Source organism: Perkinsus marinus, assembly GCF_000006405.1.
Source record: "Perkinsus marinus ATCC 50983 genomic scaffold scf_1104296944428, whole genome shotgun sequence".
Lineage (NCBI taxonomy): Eukaryota > Perkinsozoa > Perkinsida > Perkinsidae > Perkinsus > Perkinsus marinus.
This window is the reverse complement of record NW_003211397.1, coordinates 397,937-413,609: the sequence shown is the minus strand read 5'-3', so window position 1 is coordinate 413,609 and position 15,673 is coordinate 397,937. Positions and strand designations below refer to the sequence as shown.

At 42.8% G+C, this 15,673-nt stretch overlaps 3 protein-coding genes across 3 annotated transcripts in view; all 3 read left to right on the top strand.

Moving 5' to 3' along the window:
* Pmar_PMAR019156 (voltage and ligand gated potassium channel, putative) overlaps positions 1-4,380 on the top strand; it is a gene marked incomplete at both ends in the record, with an annotated part of 14,869 nt that extends 10,489 nt beyond the window's left edge. The window contains 7 exons of the mRNA XM_002780209.1: positions 485-615; positions 665-804; positions 1,628-1,842; positions 1,898-2,044; positions 3,007-3,075; positions 3,698-3,874; positions 4,246-4,380. Of these exons, the coding sequence (XP_002780255.1) occupies positions 485-615; positions 665-804; positions 1,628-1,842; positions 1,898-2,044; positions 3,007-3,075; positions 3,698-3,874; positions 4,246-4,380 (1,014 nt within the window). The remainder of the gene's footprint in view (positions 1-484; positions 616-664; positions 805-1,627; positions 1,843-1,897; positions 2,045-3,006; positions 3,076-3,697; positions 3,875-4,245) is intronic.
* Positions 4,381-7,822: 3,442 nt separating this feature from the next.
* Pmar_PMAR019155 (hypothetical protein) lies at positions 7,823-8,614 on the top strand (the record flags this gene model as incomplete). The annotated part of the gene is made up of 1 exon (XM_002780208.1): positions 7,823-8,614. One exon carries the CDS (start codon positions 7,823-7,825, stop codon positions 8,612-8,614), a length of 792 nt encoding a protein of 263 aa, XP_002780254.1.
* Positions 8,615-12,427: 3,813 nt separating this feature from the next.
* Positions 12,428-15,673, top strand: part of Pmar_PMAR019154 (conserved hypothetical protein) — a gene marked incomplete at both ends in the record, with an annotated part of 5,760 nt that continues 2,514 nt past the window's right edge. The window contains 5 exons of the mRNA XM_002780207.1: positions 12,428-12,459; positions 12,922-13,008; positions 13,374-13,442; positions 13,530-13,659; positions 14,288-14,373. Of these exons, the coding sequence (XP_002780253.1) occupies positions 12,428-12,459; positions 12,922-13,008; positions 13,374-13,442; positions 13,530-13,659; positions 14,288-14,373 (404 nt within the window). The remainder of the gene's footprint in view (positions 12,460-12,921; positions 13,009-13,373; positions 13,443-13,529; positions 13,660-14,287; positions 14,374-15,673) is intronic.

Here is a 15,673-nt window from a genome sequence, read left to right as displayed (position 1 = left end):
AGCGACCGAGGCGTTGAGGCAACTTATGTTGATCCACAAACGCAGGAGAGCTTGTTGCTTCTGGTGAGTATTGGAGTTTCACGCCCCGTTTTACGGGAGGTGGCGTAAAACTCGGTGAAAAACGTGATATTCGCGGTGATATGCAGTAGTCGTTAAATATGTTTTTCACTAGTGTTTTTCATATCACTAGGGTGGTGAAACTCCAATGCTAAAATCTTATTGCAGCTTCGGAAACTTTTTGACGTATTTTTGACGAAAAACATTGATTTTTCGAGTTTTGTGTAACGAAGAAAATACACTTATTCAGGCCGTGGGGAGTGCATCGAGTGTTGCAATGGTCACACTGCTGATCGAAAACAGCGCTAATCCAAACGACGTCAGTCACGCTGGTGGACTGACGCCTCTCATGCTTGCCGTAATTAATAACGACAAAGAAATGGTGGGGAATCTTCCGTCACGCGCCACGAAATTGCAGCGAGTTTAGGTGAAATGTTTGACAACTCATGGCGCTCAGCTGTGTGTAGCTGATTCGATGGGGAGGACGCCGTTCGACCTGACAACAGATAAGGAGATGCTTTCGCTACTACAGGCCATGGACTTGCACACGGCAACTAGGTCTGGTCATTAGCGGAGCGAAGCGATTCATGATTTGGAATTTTGTCAGAAACAACGATGTTATCTCTTGTCGTGCGGCTATAGAAGCTGGAATCGATCTGAACTGGGTTCACCCGAAAACGGGGACTACGGCCTTGTACGGTGCAGTAGATAAGATGCATGAGGAAATGGTCACACTCTTACTTGACGGTAAGACTAGCTCGACTAATGAAATCGAAATATAGATATTTATCATCTCCAGTGTGGGAGGAGAATATGCACATGGTTTACTACATGTGTTGGTGACAATATAAAAATCCTGGGGAATTTTTATTGGGGTTTTGTATACTTATACCCGAGTTAGTATGCAAGCTTACATTAGTGAGGGAACTGCTGAGCTCAGTTGAGGGAGGCGAACACATATTCCTCCAACACTGCCCCTCCCGGCTTGGGTGCCTCCGGAGTAGCTCCTTTGGTACGTTCAGCATGAAGTATATGAAAATGAACCAGAAAGTAAATGAATTTCCTATCGTTAAACGCAGTGCCTACTGTTAGCGCAGGGAGCTCCACTATATTAGTCTGATATATAGACTATAGACACGAACATTAGTCTAATATACAGACTATAGACACGGACATTAGTCTAATATATAGACTATAGACACGGACATTAGTCTAATATATAGACTATAGACACGGACATTCGTCTAATATATAGACTATAGACACGGACATTAGTCTAATATATAGACTATAGACACGAACATTAGTCTAATATATAGACTATAGACACGGACATTAGTCTAATATATAGACTATAGACACGGACATTAGTCTAATATATAGACTATAGACACGGACATTAGTCTAATATATAGACTATAGACACGGACATTAGTCTAATATATAGACTAGACACGGACATTAGTCTAATTTCGAACTAATATTGGATTCCACTCACTGCTAAGAAATAAGGCCACTAACATTCTGGTTACTAATATTTAATACTGGGTGAGATCCATTCAATGTCTAGGTAAAGCAGATCCCAATACGGCGCCGAGTACAGGTTTTAGCCCACTGTATGCAGCAGCGAACCGGGGTGTACCCAGAATATCTAAAATTTTATTGGAATATAATGGAGACCCGAACAGGAGAATAGGAAACGGGGAAACGCCGTTATTTGCCGCGTTGAGGAAAACGAAAGCGCGAGACGAAATGGTTGAGCTCCTCTTGAAAGCTGGTGCCAATGTAAGTCGCAGAGAGCAGAAAAAGATCTTGAAAATCTTCGCTGTGCGTGATACAGGTGAACGTTTATTCCAATCAGCAAGTGAACCCGTTCCGGGTGGCTTTGGAAAAAAATTGTGACAAGAAAGTACTGGATCTTCTTTTGAAGTATGGTGCGGTGCCGGACGGCCCGAATTTGGAAACTGGTGACACTATTTTACAGCAAGTAAGGTTGAATGAGAGAAAACTGCTGGTGAAGAATTATCATCAGGTTTGTCAAAAAGGGCACGATGAAAAAGCAGTATTGGTGTTGAGAAAATTAGTTGACGATTATCACTGTGATGTGAATGTGGCGAATACTAAGACTGGCGCTACTGCATTGCACTATGCTGCCATTTCGAGGAAAGCGAAAGCGGTTTTGGAGTTCCTCTTTGGTGAGTGTTTATCAGAAGTGTCGTATCGTTCAGCAGATGCTGGAAGTCTTGGTCGTGACTGGTGATTATCATTAGTTTCTCGGACATCACTTTTGATATGATAAATGAAAATATATAGATGAACAACGAATAATAATATATAATTTATATATATAAATTTGATGATAATCCCTTCATATTGAGATGGGGGATATGGAAATTATGAAATACAATAGCTATACCCTAATACCCTAATACCCAATAGCTAATATAATAGCTATACCCTAATACTGGCAACTACGCCTGGTCCGAAGGGTGCCGCTCAAGAAGAATAGCAGCACTATATTGTGCATATACCCTAGGTTTTATATTAATTGATAATCATAATCTTAATACATTTTGGTGGTTCTCTGAAGCTTCAAGGGACTGATATAGTTCGTGACTTCATAATATGGCGACTTGAAGGAATATGTGGAATTTCGAACAGTGTGGGAGATATGTAGTTGGTGACAATATGAAAATTCTGAGGAGATTTCGGGGAGGTTTATGAATACCTCTACCCCAATTCATATATAAACTTCTATTATTAGACTCCTCTAACACTGCGCTTGAATGTTGAGTAGATGATGATTTCAGAACGCAACGCGGACTTGCGGGAAACAGATTTCGACGGTCGAACGCCTCTCTATTGGTGTGTAGAAAAAGGAAAGTTCGATAACGCCAAGATTATCATTGACAAGGCGAGCTTATTCCCTCTACTTCCTGGTGATGATAGACTAGATACGATCTAAGCACGGCGATGTGGCGCTGGAAGAAGACGTTAATCGGCCGGACAGATCGCACCGTGAGGTCATTCGTCGTTTCACGAGTGCAAGATACGATTATATGAGGAGTATAATAACTAGTGTTTGGATATACTCCATCTACTTGAGCGGCACTTCTTCGGACCAGGCGTAATGGCTAGTATTACCGTATGGCCGCAGGATTCACCAGTGGTGAATGATGCTACCTATTATCATTTCTTAGATATGCTGATATTCAGATATATATATTTTGCACTATGACGACATAACGTTAAGTTTACTTATAATCGTAATGATTGAATCATAATGAAGTTTCACTTGTGAAGACATATTTCACATTTTACTTTGCGTAAAACGCGTGTGAACCGAGAAATTACTATCGAGAATAACGCGTAAAAATTATGGGAGCTCCACAATCGTAGAATATGGTTTGGCAACCATTATTTATATCTATATATCATTGAAGAATATTATAAACAACGACGTAGGTACCTGCCTGGCCGTATGCGTGGCCGCATTGAATTTTGAGATGGGCGAACTGCTGGTCAGAGAGTGTCACGCAGACATCTCACTACGTTCGGGAACTGAACAGTGGAGTCCTGCTGAATTGTTTGTATGTTTTTTTTCGGAAAAAAACGGATTTTTCACCGGTTTGACGATTAGATCAATACGTGGGTCAATCGTCTTTGGACGGACCGTGTCGAGGGCAGTGAGGATGCCGATATGATAACCGATGAAGTTGAGGAAAGTGTTGGCCGGTGGAGCACATTATTGGGCATGACTACTGAAGTGAGTAATGTGTCGAAAAGGGTGCTTGCTCTTCTTGAGGGTGAGGCCCCGGTGGGTATCAATTTGATATGCAAATGCAAAATGTGCATTGTTATCCGACATTGATAAGAAACCATATTGCGTGAACAATGCAAGCATTGCTATGAACATGTGATGTGCTATAAGTAACCTTTCGGGACTGAAGTTGTTCACTATTGTCGATCTCGGAATAAAGAGCGCACACTCTTCACATCTTCATATCAAATTAGTACGCACTGTATGATCACTGGTGGGGCTGGAAAAATACACGATGAGCTACGTCTTGAAACAATAAGAAAATAGTCTCCACGAAGTTCTGATGAAATTTCAGGGAAGTTTTGCTTTCAGTGAACGCTCGAGCTGAATCAACTGTGACAAGTAGATGAATATTGTGCATGTTGTAGGAAACGATTCAGACGATACGTGCTAACTTGGAGCCCCTGTTACAGCTGAGCGAGGACAACAACGTCACTATCACCGAGGAGAAGAACACTCAGGTTGAAATCACTACTAGCGTCCGATTTTATCGGATCTCCTAATTTCAGTCACCCGAGGTGCCGGGTCTAACAAAAGTGCCATCATTGCCAGCTCTGAGAGTGCGACGAACTTGCTGGCAATGAGACTTGCGTCGGCTGCCGTCGGACATGTGATGACCATAGCAGAATAATAGTATCATGAATTATGTACTTGTCTCTATTGAACAGTGTGCATTGCGTTGGCTGTAGTGCGTATTTGTCACCATTGTGTTATGTTCGCTTCTGGTATGGTGAGCGAAGCAGCTGAGGAAGAGTTGTCAACGCCTTCTGGTGAGCCTGAAGATGATAATTTCCCATTCTTTTAAGGTGCCTCAGCATGTAGTGGCGAAATATGCATTTGCCAAGTGCCATTTGGTAACAATATCAAAATTCTGAGGGAATTCTTGTTGATTTCTGAACACTTCTACTCGGATTCGTTTGTAAATTCTCCAGCTCGGCTGAGGAAAGTGAAGACATTTTCCAATACTGATTCGTTTTTATTGCAGATCGATCGTTTTACCATGCGTTATGGGATAGCATGAGTTTCACTGTGGAAGTACTGTGCGACTGGTTGGGAATACTGCCCGGCACGGAGAGGAATTCGGATTATGAAGTTGGTTTTCTCATTGTGACGTTTTATGATGTTGGTTGCGTTCAGGAAATTATAGGTGAATTTAAACTGAAGAGAAAAATCGAGAAAGCTGTTGAACGCTATCCGTCCAGTTTCGGAGATTGTATTGAATAGTAGAAGTGGATTTTCGAGTTTTCCTTATCATCATTGCTGCTGCTGCTGCTGCTGTTGAGGATAACTCTATGAGGAGCTATATGATGAAGGCATGAAACTGTGTTACATTGTTATGAACCTGTGAAGGTGTTTCTGTTGGGTTAAAATTTCTTATACATCAACGAGAGTGTCCAATAGTAGTGGATAGTTATCACCAATGTGGTCTTTTATTCAAGGATTCGATAGTAATATCTATACGGAACAGGGACTCATGCAGCTTTGAGATTTAACGTTCCCGGGAGATTGACAGCTACTGGGAAATGTTCCTGATGCGATCATACTCACTCAGGGAAGTGGTTGAAAGATGTGCTCCTAGCCATGTGGAAAAATCAAAATGAGCCCCCCCCCGGGAACAGTGATTTCCTGATACGGAGCCATTAAGGTGTAATAATGAGTATATGGTAAGCTTCGTGATGCACAGAAGTGGAGCTAGAGAGGCACTTTGATAGTTTCGCTAGTCATGAATAATGATGTTGAGAGCTTTTCGAGAGCTGTTAAGAAAGAACGGGGATATTCCCGGAGGAGCTCACAGAGGGTACTGCTCACGTATTTCTACGATTCATAATTACTGCGGAATAGTACTCGTCATTGTACTTCGAACTCGTACTGTGCGAATCGTGGTGTACTTCCGCCGAGTGGCGTCCGAGGATAATGCGGCCGACGCTCCTTCGCAGGGCGAGATGCCGAGAGCGATAGGGATACGGACAGTAAAGCCGCGAATCCCAACATTGGTACACCCATAGTGGTACAGGCGTAAGTCGGGGGAGAAATGTAGCCAGCTCGGGTGCAAGATGGGGGTTATCTCCGTAAGAAGAACACAGACAGGTGTTGCAAGTAGTCACATGACAGGAGGCGAGGTGGAGGTTCGTGCGAAACGCCGGCCCTCCACGAAGCCAGACGCGGCCAGCAGCGAGCGGGAGACTCGAAAGGTTCGTGCAGCAGCCGCCCCTATCGAGACCCGAGCGCACGCCCAAACGGAGGACGAGAAACAGGTCAACCGAGATAGGACTAGACACGTAGCCCTATCCGGGTCCACGTCACGTGACACGAGAGATGCTCCCTGCACAGCCAGAATGCCGTCACCTGCTCCTCGACCGGTTGCACTACCTTCTCGTTCGAGTCGATCGCAATGACGTGCGCCACGCACGCACGAGCGATACTTGTCACGCTTGCTTGAATCTGCCCCATGCAAGCCTTGACCTGCACTCAAATTTGATAAACCCACACTCATCCGACTTAGAGCCCTCCATACCAGTAGATGACGTATTTGAAAAGTACTTCCGTCTTTATCTAGTTATCTCAACTCGAAGAGGATTCACGTGGTCGAAATTCTCAGAGGGATCAAGCGGAGGTAAGGAAAAGACGTGTGATATGGGTAAAGGTCAATGCCTGATCGTGATTATGATGTTTGATGACTTTGATGACGGAGTTCATCTAGCAACCACCCTTAAAATACACAAAGTTTTTTCCACAAACGATACATTTAGCATCATGTCACATGATTCATGTGCTGGTATGCGGGTATAAATTAGCAACGGAAAGTCAGTAGGCTTCTGAAATCATATCTAGCCAGACTGCGTTATGTTTCTTGAAAACCCTCATGCCCAAAGCTTAGAAGTTAGATGAAAGTCTCATTTAACTGCAACTCGTTGCTCAAACGAGTTGCGTGTCTCACCTGAGAGCATTGCTCTCAGAGCAATAGTTGAAGACAGTGCTCAAGGCTCAACGAGCCTGTTCGACACACTGCCACGCACCCTACAGGCAGCCGCTGCCTGTGGCATAAGACACAATACTTGTGCGTTCGATGCGACAACTTGTGTGACACAAGCGAGACAAGAGAACTCGCACATACCGAGACAGGAGGACATCCATTATGGATGATTCATTAGCGGCCCATATAACAGCGCACCAATTCAGGAGTGAACGGTATTGCGACTTGGTAGACCATGCATCATGATGATGCATGGTACTGATAGTCCACTGATGATCAGTGGTGATTCACCACAGTGGTGACACCACTTTTCACGGATGTACTGTGCGTGCGTTTTTCCTATCCAAATGCGCACAACTCCTATTTCTGCGTGCTCGTCGAACCACTTGATGTGGTAGTCTATGGTGTTCATAAGATGGAGAACAGTCTGTTCTCCATTCCCCGAACAGAGTTAATTCACATAACAGTATTATAGCTAGTACGGGCTGAAAGCTTCGGGTCGATCGATCAGATGATATACTGTTCAGTGAACAGTGTTCACGCCTTGAGCAGCGACCGACGATCACTGACCGTTATTTCACGCAGTGTACGTGTATACCCAGATAATCCGGTTCATGTGCTCCTTGGATTGATCCAGTGTATTTTTCGAGTTGCGAATCAGGAAACGTGAACTTATTACTTGACCTTCTGGTATTGAGTCATCTCTACGTTGTGGTAGATTTCTACGCACACGGAAAGGACGTTATATCGCACTAGCATGTATCGTGAGAATCTTCGTTCGTTACGGACGTCACGTCCGGGACGTGCGTGCATCTCTAACTTTGAGATCTCGTCTCCCCCGCTAGACTCGAGCGGCGCTCAGAGGGTTCGCCATTGATTCGCTCTTAGTAGTGCCACCCTAGTGCGGATATTGGACACGACATCTTGGTGGGCATAGACCGGCTGGTAGCTCCCAGCTGTTCGATTTGTAAATGGCTGCTCCATTTCTCCTAGGAACCCTTCTGATCCAGATCACCACTGGACATCTGTATCAACCTGAAACAGATACCCATAAAACTGCTGTTCTCACTGCCAGTCCAAAGATGCCTAGCGGTTCATATTGGCTCGATTATGGTGAGTATACGCGGGAGGGGACTATTTTCGTACAAGGCGAGCATACATGGATTACAATGACGGCATTCAAATCCAATGACACTCATCTATTGAGTCTTGATTTGGCTAACATCCCTGTCTACTACCACGAGAAGCCGCGTGAGAAGGGTGTGTACTTCATGTATATGAATTCTTCGATCACTAACAACACCAATAATTATCCGTATGTGGGACTATACTTTTATTTGATGTATGATTCTAATCGTGATGAGATAATCTTGAAAACTTCTCACCTAGAAGTTACATATAACTTCAAGAAGAGATTCCAGTCTACTCAGAAATTGCCAGAAGTCTCCGAAAAGCTGAAGTACATGGTATCCGAGACGGAGAGTTACTGCCATGGGTTCATGGATCGTATCGAGGTCGACACTAAGAGCAAGCACATCGTTGCACGTCTCAACTCACATGTCGCTAAGGTCTATGGCGAGTTAGTTTCCCTCCGATTAGCAGCTGACTATGAGCCCTATAATGGAGTGTTGAGGGCCCAATATTATAACAACTCGCTGGTATTCCCATTCTTGAGATGGTATATGAGCATTGTACCAGTGGGAGATAAGTATGCTGTTATAAACATGGAACAGCATCATCGAACAGATTTCACCAAATGTTAAGTGCCAGTGCAAATCAATGATCAGCACTACTAAGGATGATCGCTGTGGGCAGTGTTTTGTGGCCTTGTTGTGTCGGCCAAACCTTGTTGTATCTCTTTTAGTACTCAGCGTACTTGCCTGCGACGATGATGAGCAGGTTTCTCAGAAACCATTTCTGTTGGGGCCAAGCTATGGCCATCGCTATTATTAGACAGATAATCTATCTGGATAATCGAATCTATCATAGATTCGATTATCCTGCTTCTCAAGCTAGTCTTTTCTCGAGAACTTGATGGCGATGAGTTCAGTCCGTGTCGACATAACCCCAACATTGAGTAGAAGCTGATGAGGTTCAAAATTTGCGTGTGAGCAATGCACACTGAGCATACGTAACACACTATCATCTCCTAGTCCGGCGATCAATTTGATACATCATAGTCCTCGCCGAATCGGCGACGCCGATTATACGGTAGCCGGTGTTAGTACCGTCTTGAATTTTCAGCTTACAAGGGTCTTACTCTCAACTCTTCAATCACATTTCTTCGACTCACTCACTAACTTTTTCTGATGAGTTAAAGGAAGAGTCTTCCCTTAACTCATCAGAAAACGTCTTTCCAGAGACGCTCTGTGCACACAGGTTGTGTTCGGGTTACTTGGGCTGAGAGTCTCAGCCCAATGGTCTGACCATTGGTCGAGGAAGGAAAACGCGTATAAGGCAGGACCTTAAAACGACAGCAACATTCAACTTCTATTGGCCCCATTGGTTATTAGCCTAGCTTCCTGGTCAAACAAAACTTCAATCAGTGCTCGCCTCGATCAGCGTTCGCCTTGACCCTGGACTATCCTCCCAATGGTCACCGTAACTGGTGACTTCCAATAACACACAATATGTCTCTCTAGGCTGAAGGAATCCCTCAGCTAAGCCCATGATGAAGATAGTCCTCGACGCCGTCGAGTCGACGGCTATGTATAATCCGCCCTTGTAAGGCATTGTCCTGCGATTATATCCAGTGTAGTGTAATCTCAATGGGCAATTCCCTAACAGTTTACCCCGTTTCCCCACTCTTCCCACTCTGGTTGTTCGTGGCAGGAATATCGTGCGGCACGGTTGTTAACCACTAGGGTAAACAATCTTATGAGTTAGCTCAGGCAATGGTTGATTGTACCTAGAGGTTCTATCTACAATCATTATGATTGAATCATACTCGGAAAAACGACTAGTTCCAAATCAAGTCTAGCTGAGATAATAGATTGCGCACGAAACAAAGAGCACGTGGCGGGTTTTTATCTTGGTTGATCATCTTGAACTTATGTTTGAATTTCAGTCTCTACGTCAGGTCTTACTATTTATTCGGACATTGATTGTTCATTTCAAATTTGCGTGTTGTGGGCTCTTGAAAACCGTCTACAGCAGCCAGTTGTAGGAGTGGATTTTAGGACGAGAGTGACTAGGTTTTGTGGACGATCCACTAGTGCTTGGGGTTGACGATATTCCCATGGCGATAGTGAGTTTAGCACGAGAGAGGAATCATCTCAGAGGATGCCTTTAATTCCGCGTATTGCAATTATCGGTGCTGATACATCCTTACACAATTAAGCGTCACCGTTGCAGGACAGTGACACGGAGCTGCGTGAGTTTTGTGTTGAAGATTATTTCAACTTCTGCAACCACACTTCGCGAACTGTTCATAATACATTGGTATCGAATCGTTGTGTATTATTTCAATGTATGTTTAATGTTGGTGGTTGTAAATTATAACTTACAATGATTACTATGTAATCTTATAACAGTAAGCTTCAATGGTATCATTGGCAATATTACCATTGGTTATCCACCATTGGTATTGACTCAATACCAATGGTAAAACTCGATACTATTGAGTTATTGTTTTTTGTCTTGTATCCGATCGCACTAATGGTACAAGCGTCTGGATTCCTGTCACTGGACCCGTTTTAAAAGATTCTCTGAGCGGTAGTGGGGGTTTGATTAGTTGTGCTAGTACTACTAATAGCAGTGGTTTCTTTCACCTCTATGATTTTGGGGCATTCATGGGCTCCCTGCAACACTTCGATGTTCATATACCCTTCATGGAAAGGAACGCCTCGGTCTCCAGTGGAGACCGAGGTTTTCGTGGAGACTCTCCACGAAAACTTCCGATTGGCAACACATATGATGGACCTTCCTCATCCCTGAAAACAGGGACTCTGAGAACGCTCCGATATGTTGTGCCGTCGCGCCCAGGAGATTTCATGAAATCCGCCTGATACAGGTCAGTGTGATTATTATATGTGATGACCTCTCAAGAAGCGTGCATAGCAGTGATAATGATAGTGCTCCAAGCGATGAGAACTCCTCTTTCACCGCGTATATAGGCTGCGGTTAGATGTCGACGGAATCTGGTTTATGCTATAGGCCATACAGAATGTAAGCCGGCTCGACTGTAATCTATCAATTGAGTCGACCCGACGAGAGGAGCTACCGGAGCTCATAGACTGTAATCAAGAGTCGGACGGTATTTTCAGGAGCAGGCCGGGATAGGAATTTCGAGCGGTCGAGCATCGGAACTCGATAGTGAGATCTATCTTGACGAGTATTGTGAAGTCGGTGTCATCACACTGCTCCATCGAGTGCAAAGCACAGTTGACTATCTTAGGCGATCTAATGGACCGGCCAACATGCTAGTTGTGGAGATAATTGAGAAGGTGGCTGAGCATGTTTGTGGAGGTCGCAACGCAAGAAAGGCGGTTCTTGTGAACTCCCTGGAGAGGACCGTGAAACTCTTAACGTTCCAAAAGAAACCAGCCGAGGCGCACGACTACGTCACCGGAAGGTCGCCTCCGTCGGGTATCGGGTGGGATTTTGGGTTTCCCTTTCTCCGCTTGCACCTGCAGTTACTTCTTCTTTAGGACGGAGCCCGTAGTCTGGATTGCGCTTGCATCACAGCCATTAAGCGGATAACACCCCGAGACCTGAGCTCTGGCGAGTCAGTCAAAACCGATCACAACCGTCACATTAACATGAGTTTTTTTAGGAGTTAGTGCGTTTCCTGTTGATATGAGGCTCATATGCATTGCATAAAGCGAGAATAGTACCATTTTTAATTGAGTTATTCGATCTCGATACAGTAGTGAGTAGATCAAAATGCGCTACAATCTCTTCCCCTCAGGTGGCGACATCTCAAGAACTTCTTAAAAAGTCATTTTAGAAGAGGTGGCTCCTTGACAAGAATTCATCTCATCTAAAATGACTCCTAGTAGGGTGTTTGTGACTCCCTCCACTTTGATTTTCCTGACATCCCTTGGGGCAGTCTCACAGATGCTGCGACGTTACCGATCGTTGATAGCTCATCATCTGAACCAATCCACTTGTAGGCAGTACAACCAAGGTTGCGAGATTGAATCTCGCTCTACCACTTGAAATCTTGATATCTTGCATTTTCCTAATGACACAGCGCAATTTATATTCTCCCAGTTTTTCCATGACGTTACTTTCCTGATAAAGGGGGCGGCGGTTGGGATTAGTAGCTGTACGAGGCTACCCACCAACGTATAGTGAAGCTAATTGGTATTAGCTCGGCCCCCCTAGACATAATGTTATGAGTGACGCTTAGGACGATAAGGAGTTACAGAGTGAAAATATATGTTTACTTTCCTCAACTGAGCTCGCGAGCTTCCTAACATATATTCTCACAAAATTTGGAGGAACCTATGCTCACTTTCCTCAGCTGAGCTCACGCAACAATCATATCATCATCGTTATTATATATAACTCGTGTATAGATTAGAAGCGTATTCATTGTTAGTATGTATATCATTTCATTTCTCACATTTACAATGGAGTTTCACGACTACCCGTTTTACGTGAAGTGGTGAAAAACGCGATTTTCATCGCGATGATATGCAGTAGTCGTGAAATATATATTTCACTAGTGTTTTTCATATCACTAGGGCGGTGAAACTCCATTGTTATACTTAGCGAAATTCTCAATCACTCTAGTGATATAAATAGTGTAAAACGCTGACTGCTCGCGATTTTCGCGAAATGTTGCACGTGTAAAATGAGGAAATTTTTTCCGGTGTAATTCGCGAAGTGTTTTTAATTAACTTCATATCGCGTTTTTCACATGGAGTATTACGACGCCTCTTCACGTAAAACTCCTATATATTTCTTTATTTATATATTTCATATAAAGATCGAACATTCACCTCAAATGGGTAGAAAAAAAAATTTTTTCGGTAAAAAATTATTCCGATTTCGGGAAATTCCGTAAATCATCGCAAAAAAAGTAAAATTTTTTTCCCTTCACCATCTTCGCGCCGTCGCCAAGGACCCCTTCAAAAATCAATTCTTCCACCGAAGCCACGGATAACATTAATGAGATTAATAATAAAGTTGATGATGAGAGCAATATAAGGTAAGAAATCGATTTTGGTGTTGAGTAAATTTTTGAGACAAAAAATTTGTGGGAAAATTTTCCCATTTTTGCGGAAAATATTAAAAAAATTTCGCTTGTAAAATACAGCGATTCTGGTACTTGGTAAATTTCGAGTGGACAAAATTTTTTGTGGTATTTTTTCCATTTTTGCGGAAAATATTAAAAAAATTTCGGTCGAAAAATGCTGTACTGAAATCGATACCATAACTCCCGTTATTATCATCAGGCGATTCTGGTATCGAGTAGATAAATTCTGTATTTTTCGGAAAATTCTCACTTTCTGCCGAAAAAATGGCAATTTTTTTTTAAATCGATACCACACTTTTGATTATTATTCTCATCAGTTCATCGAAAAAGACGAAGCGTCTACTAAGTCTGTTACGCGACCGACCGCCACTGAAGACAACGATTAAGTATTGGTGTGGTAAGCTAGTTGAAAATAAATTTTTCTCGTAAGTTTTTTTTGCGGAAAAAATTTTTTTGGTAAATTTTTCTCTCAGATTTGTCACCGCGGTAACCACGATATACGCTCTGTTTGGCGACGACATTCGTGTGAGTTCCACTTCACAATCAGCGGATAATATTTTTGATATTTTTACAACGATTTCGTTAATTATTTTCACCATTGAGGTAAGTAAATTTCGCAAATTTTTTTTCCAAAATTTTTCCACAATTTCAGATTACCGCAGCTTCGATTGGAAAGAAAGGATATTTATGGTCATTTTTTTTCTTTCTCGATTTACTATCAACTGCATCGCTATTACTTGATTTAACTTTTTTTGCGGAAAATTTTTTCGAAAATACTGGTGACACGGGTGTGACACGCGTCGGTCGTGCCAGCCGAGCGGGAAGTCGGGCTGCTCGAGTAGTGAGGATGATACGATTAATACGATTATTAAGAATAGTAAAGCTATACAAGGTTGCACTGGGGAGGAAAAAAGAGGAGAAAAAAATGGAAATTTTGGAAAAAAATGATAAAAAAAGAACCAGTACTCAAAGTGATCTGTCATCGATTGAGGGAAAAGGAGATGAAAATTTCCGAGATGAAAGCCGAGTTGGAAAAAAACTGTCGGAGTTGACGACGAGGAAAGTAAGTTTCATAATGTAGTTTTGGTGATATGAAAAACACTAGTGAAAAATACATTCCACGACTACTGCATATCACCGCGAATAAAATCGCGTTTTTCACCACTTCACGTAAAACGGGTAGTCATGAAACTTTTACGAAATTTTTTTCTATTTTTTTCCTCAATTTTAGGTTATACTGTTGGTATTGGCGATGTTATTCGTTTTACCGCAATTTGAAATTACTGGCCATTTTGAAGAGATGGAAACTAGTCCACAGTAAGCGAACCGAATTTTGGTATTTTTTGTATTTTTTCGGCGTTTTTATTTTTTTATTTTTTTGTATTTTTTGTATTTTTTTGTAATTTTTCTCTGAAAAAAATGCGATTTTTTTTTCACGGCTATGGGGGGTCTTCTTTCCCTGAGTTACCGATTTACCAATAGAGTTTCACCACCCTAGTGATATGAAAAACACTAGTGAAAAGTAGATTTCACATTTCACTCCGCGAAAACGCATGTTAGCAGTGAATAACGCGTAAAACACGTGAAATGCGGTGAGTTTTTTTGGTGTGAAAAGTATTTTCAATTTGCTGTATATCACCGCGAATATCGCGTTTTTCACATGGAGTATTACGACGCCACTTCACGAAAAACGCGGAGTCGTTTGATCTATTTGGCGGCCTCGTACGCTAAGTAGTTGAGTCAGAATAATTCTGCACGCACGCGCAACGCGAAAGTGCCTGTTGTTGCGGTATGTGCTTCGTTCGCTTCGCAATTATGCCAGGAGTTTCCTATACAGTGTTGGAGTAGGAATATATGTAATCGCTTTCCTAAGCACCTGAGCTCAGGAGTTTCCTATACAGTGTTGGAGTAGGAATATATGTAATCGCTTTCCTCAGCAGCTGAGCTCAGGAGTTTCCTATACAGTGTTGGAGTAGGAATATATGTAATCGCTTTCCTCAGCACCTGAGCTCAGGAGTTTCCTATACAGTGTTGGAGTAGGAATATATGTAATCGCTTTCTTCAGCACCTGAGCTCAGGAGTTTCCTATACAGTGTTGGAGTAGGAGTATATGTAATCGCTTTCCTCAGCAGCTGAGCTCAGGAGTTTCCTATACAGTGTTGGAGTAGGAATATATGTAATCGCTTTCCTCAGCACCTGAGCTCAGGAGTTTCCTATACAGTGTTGGAGTAGGAATATATGTAATCGCTTTCTTCAGCACCTGAGCTCAGGAGTTTCCTATACAGTGTTGGAGTAGGAGTATATGTAATCGCTTTCCTCAGCAGCTGAGCTCAGGAGTTTCCTATACAGTGTTGGAGTAGGAATATATGTAATCGCTTTCCTCAGCAGCTGAGCTCAGGAGTTTCCTATACAGTGTTGGAGTGGGAATATATGTAATCGCTTTCCTCAGCACCTGACATATGTACATATTTTCCTCACCACATTGGTTTTAATTTGAAAATCTTCGCTGTGCGCGAATTGATAAGATTCTCCTCAGATACGCCGTAGACAGTATTCATAGAACTTGGCAACTTTATGTTGATCTGTGCATTGCCGTTAATGTGAATAACAGCAACAA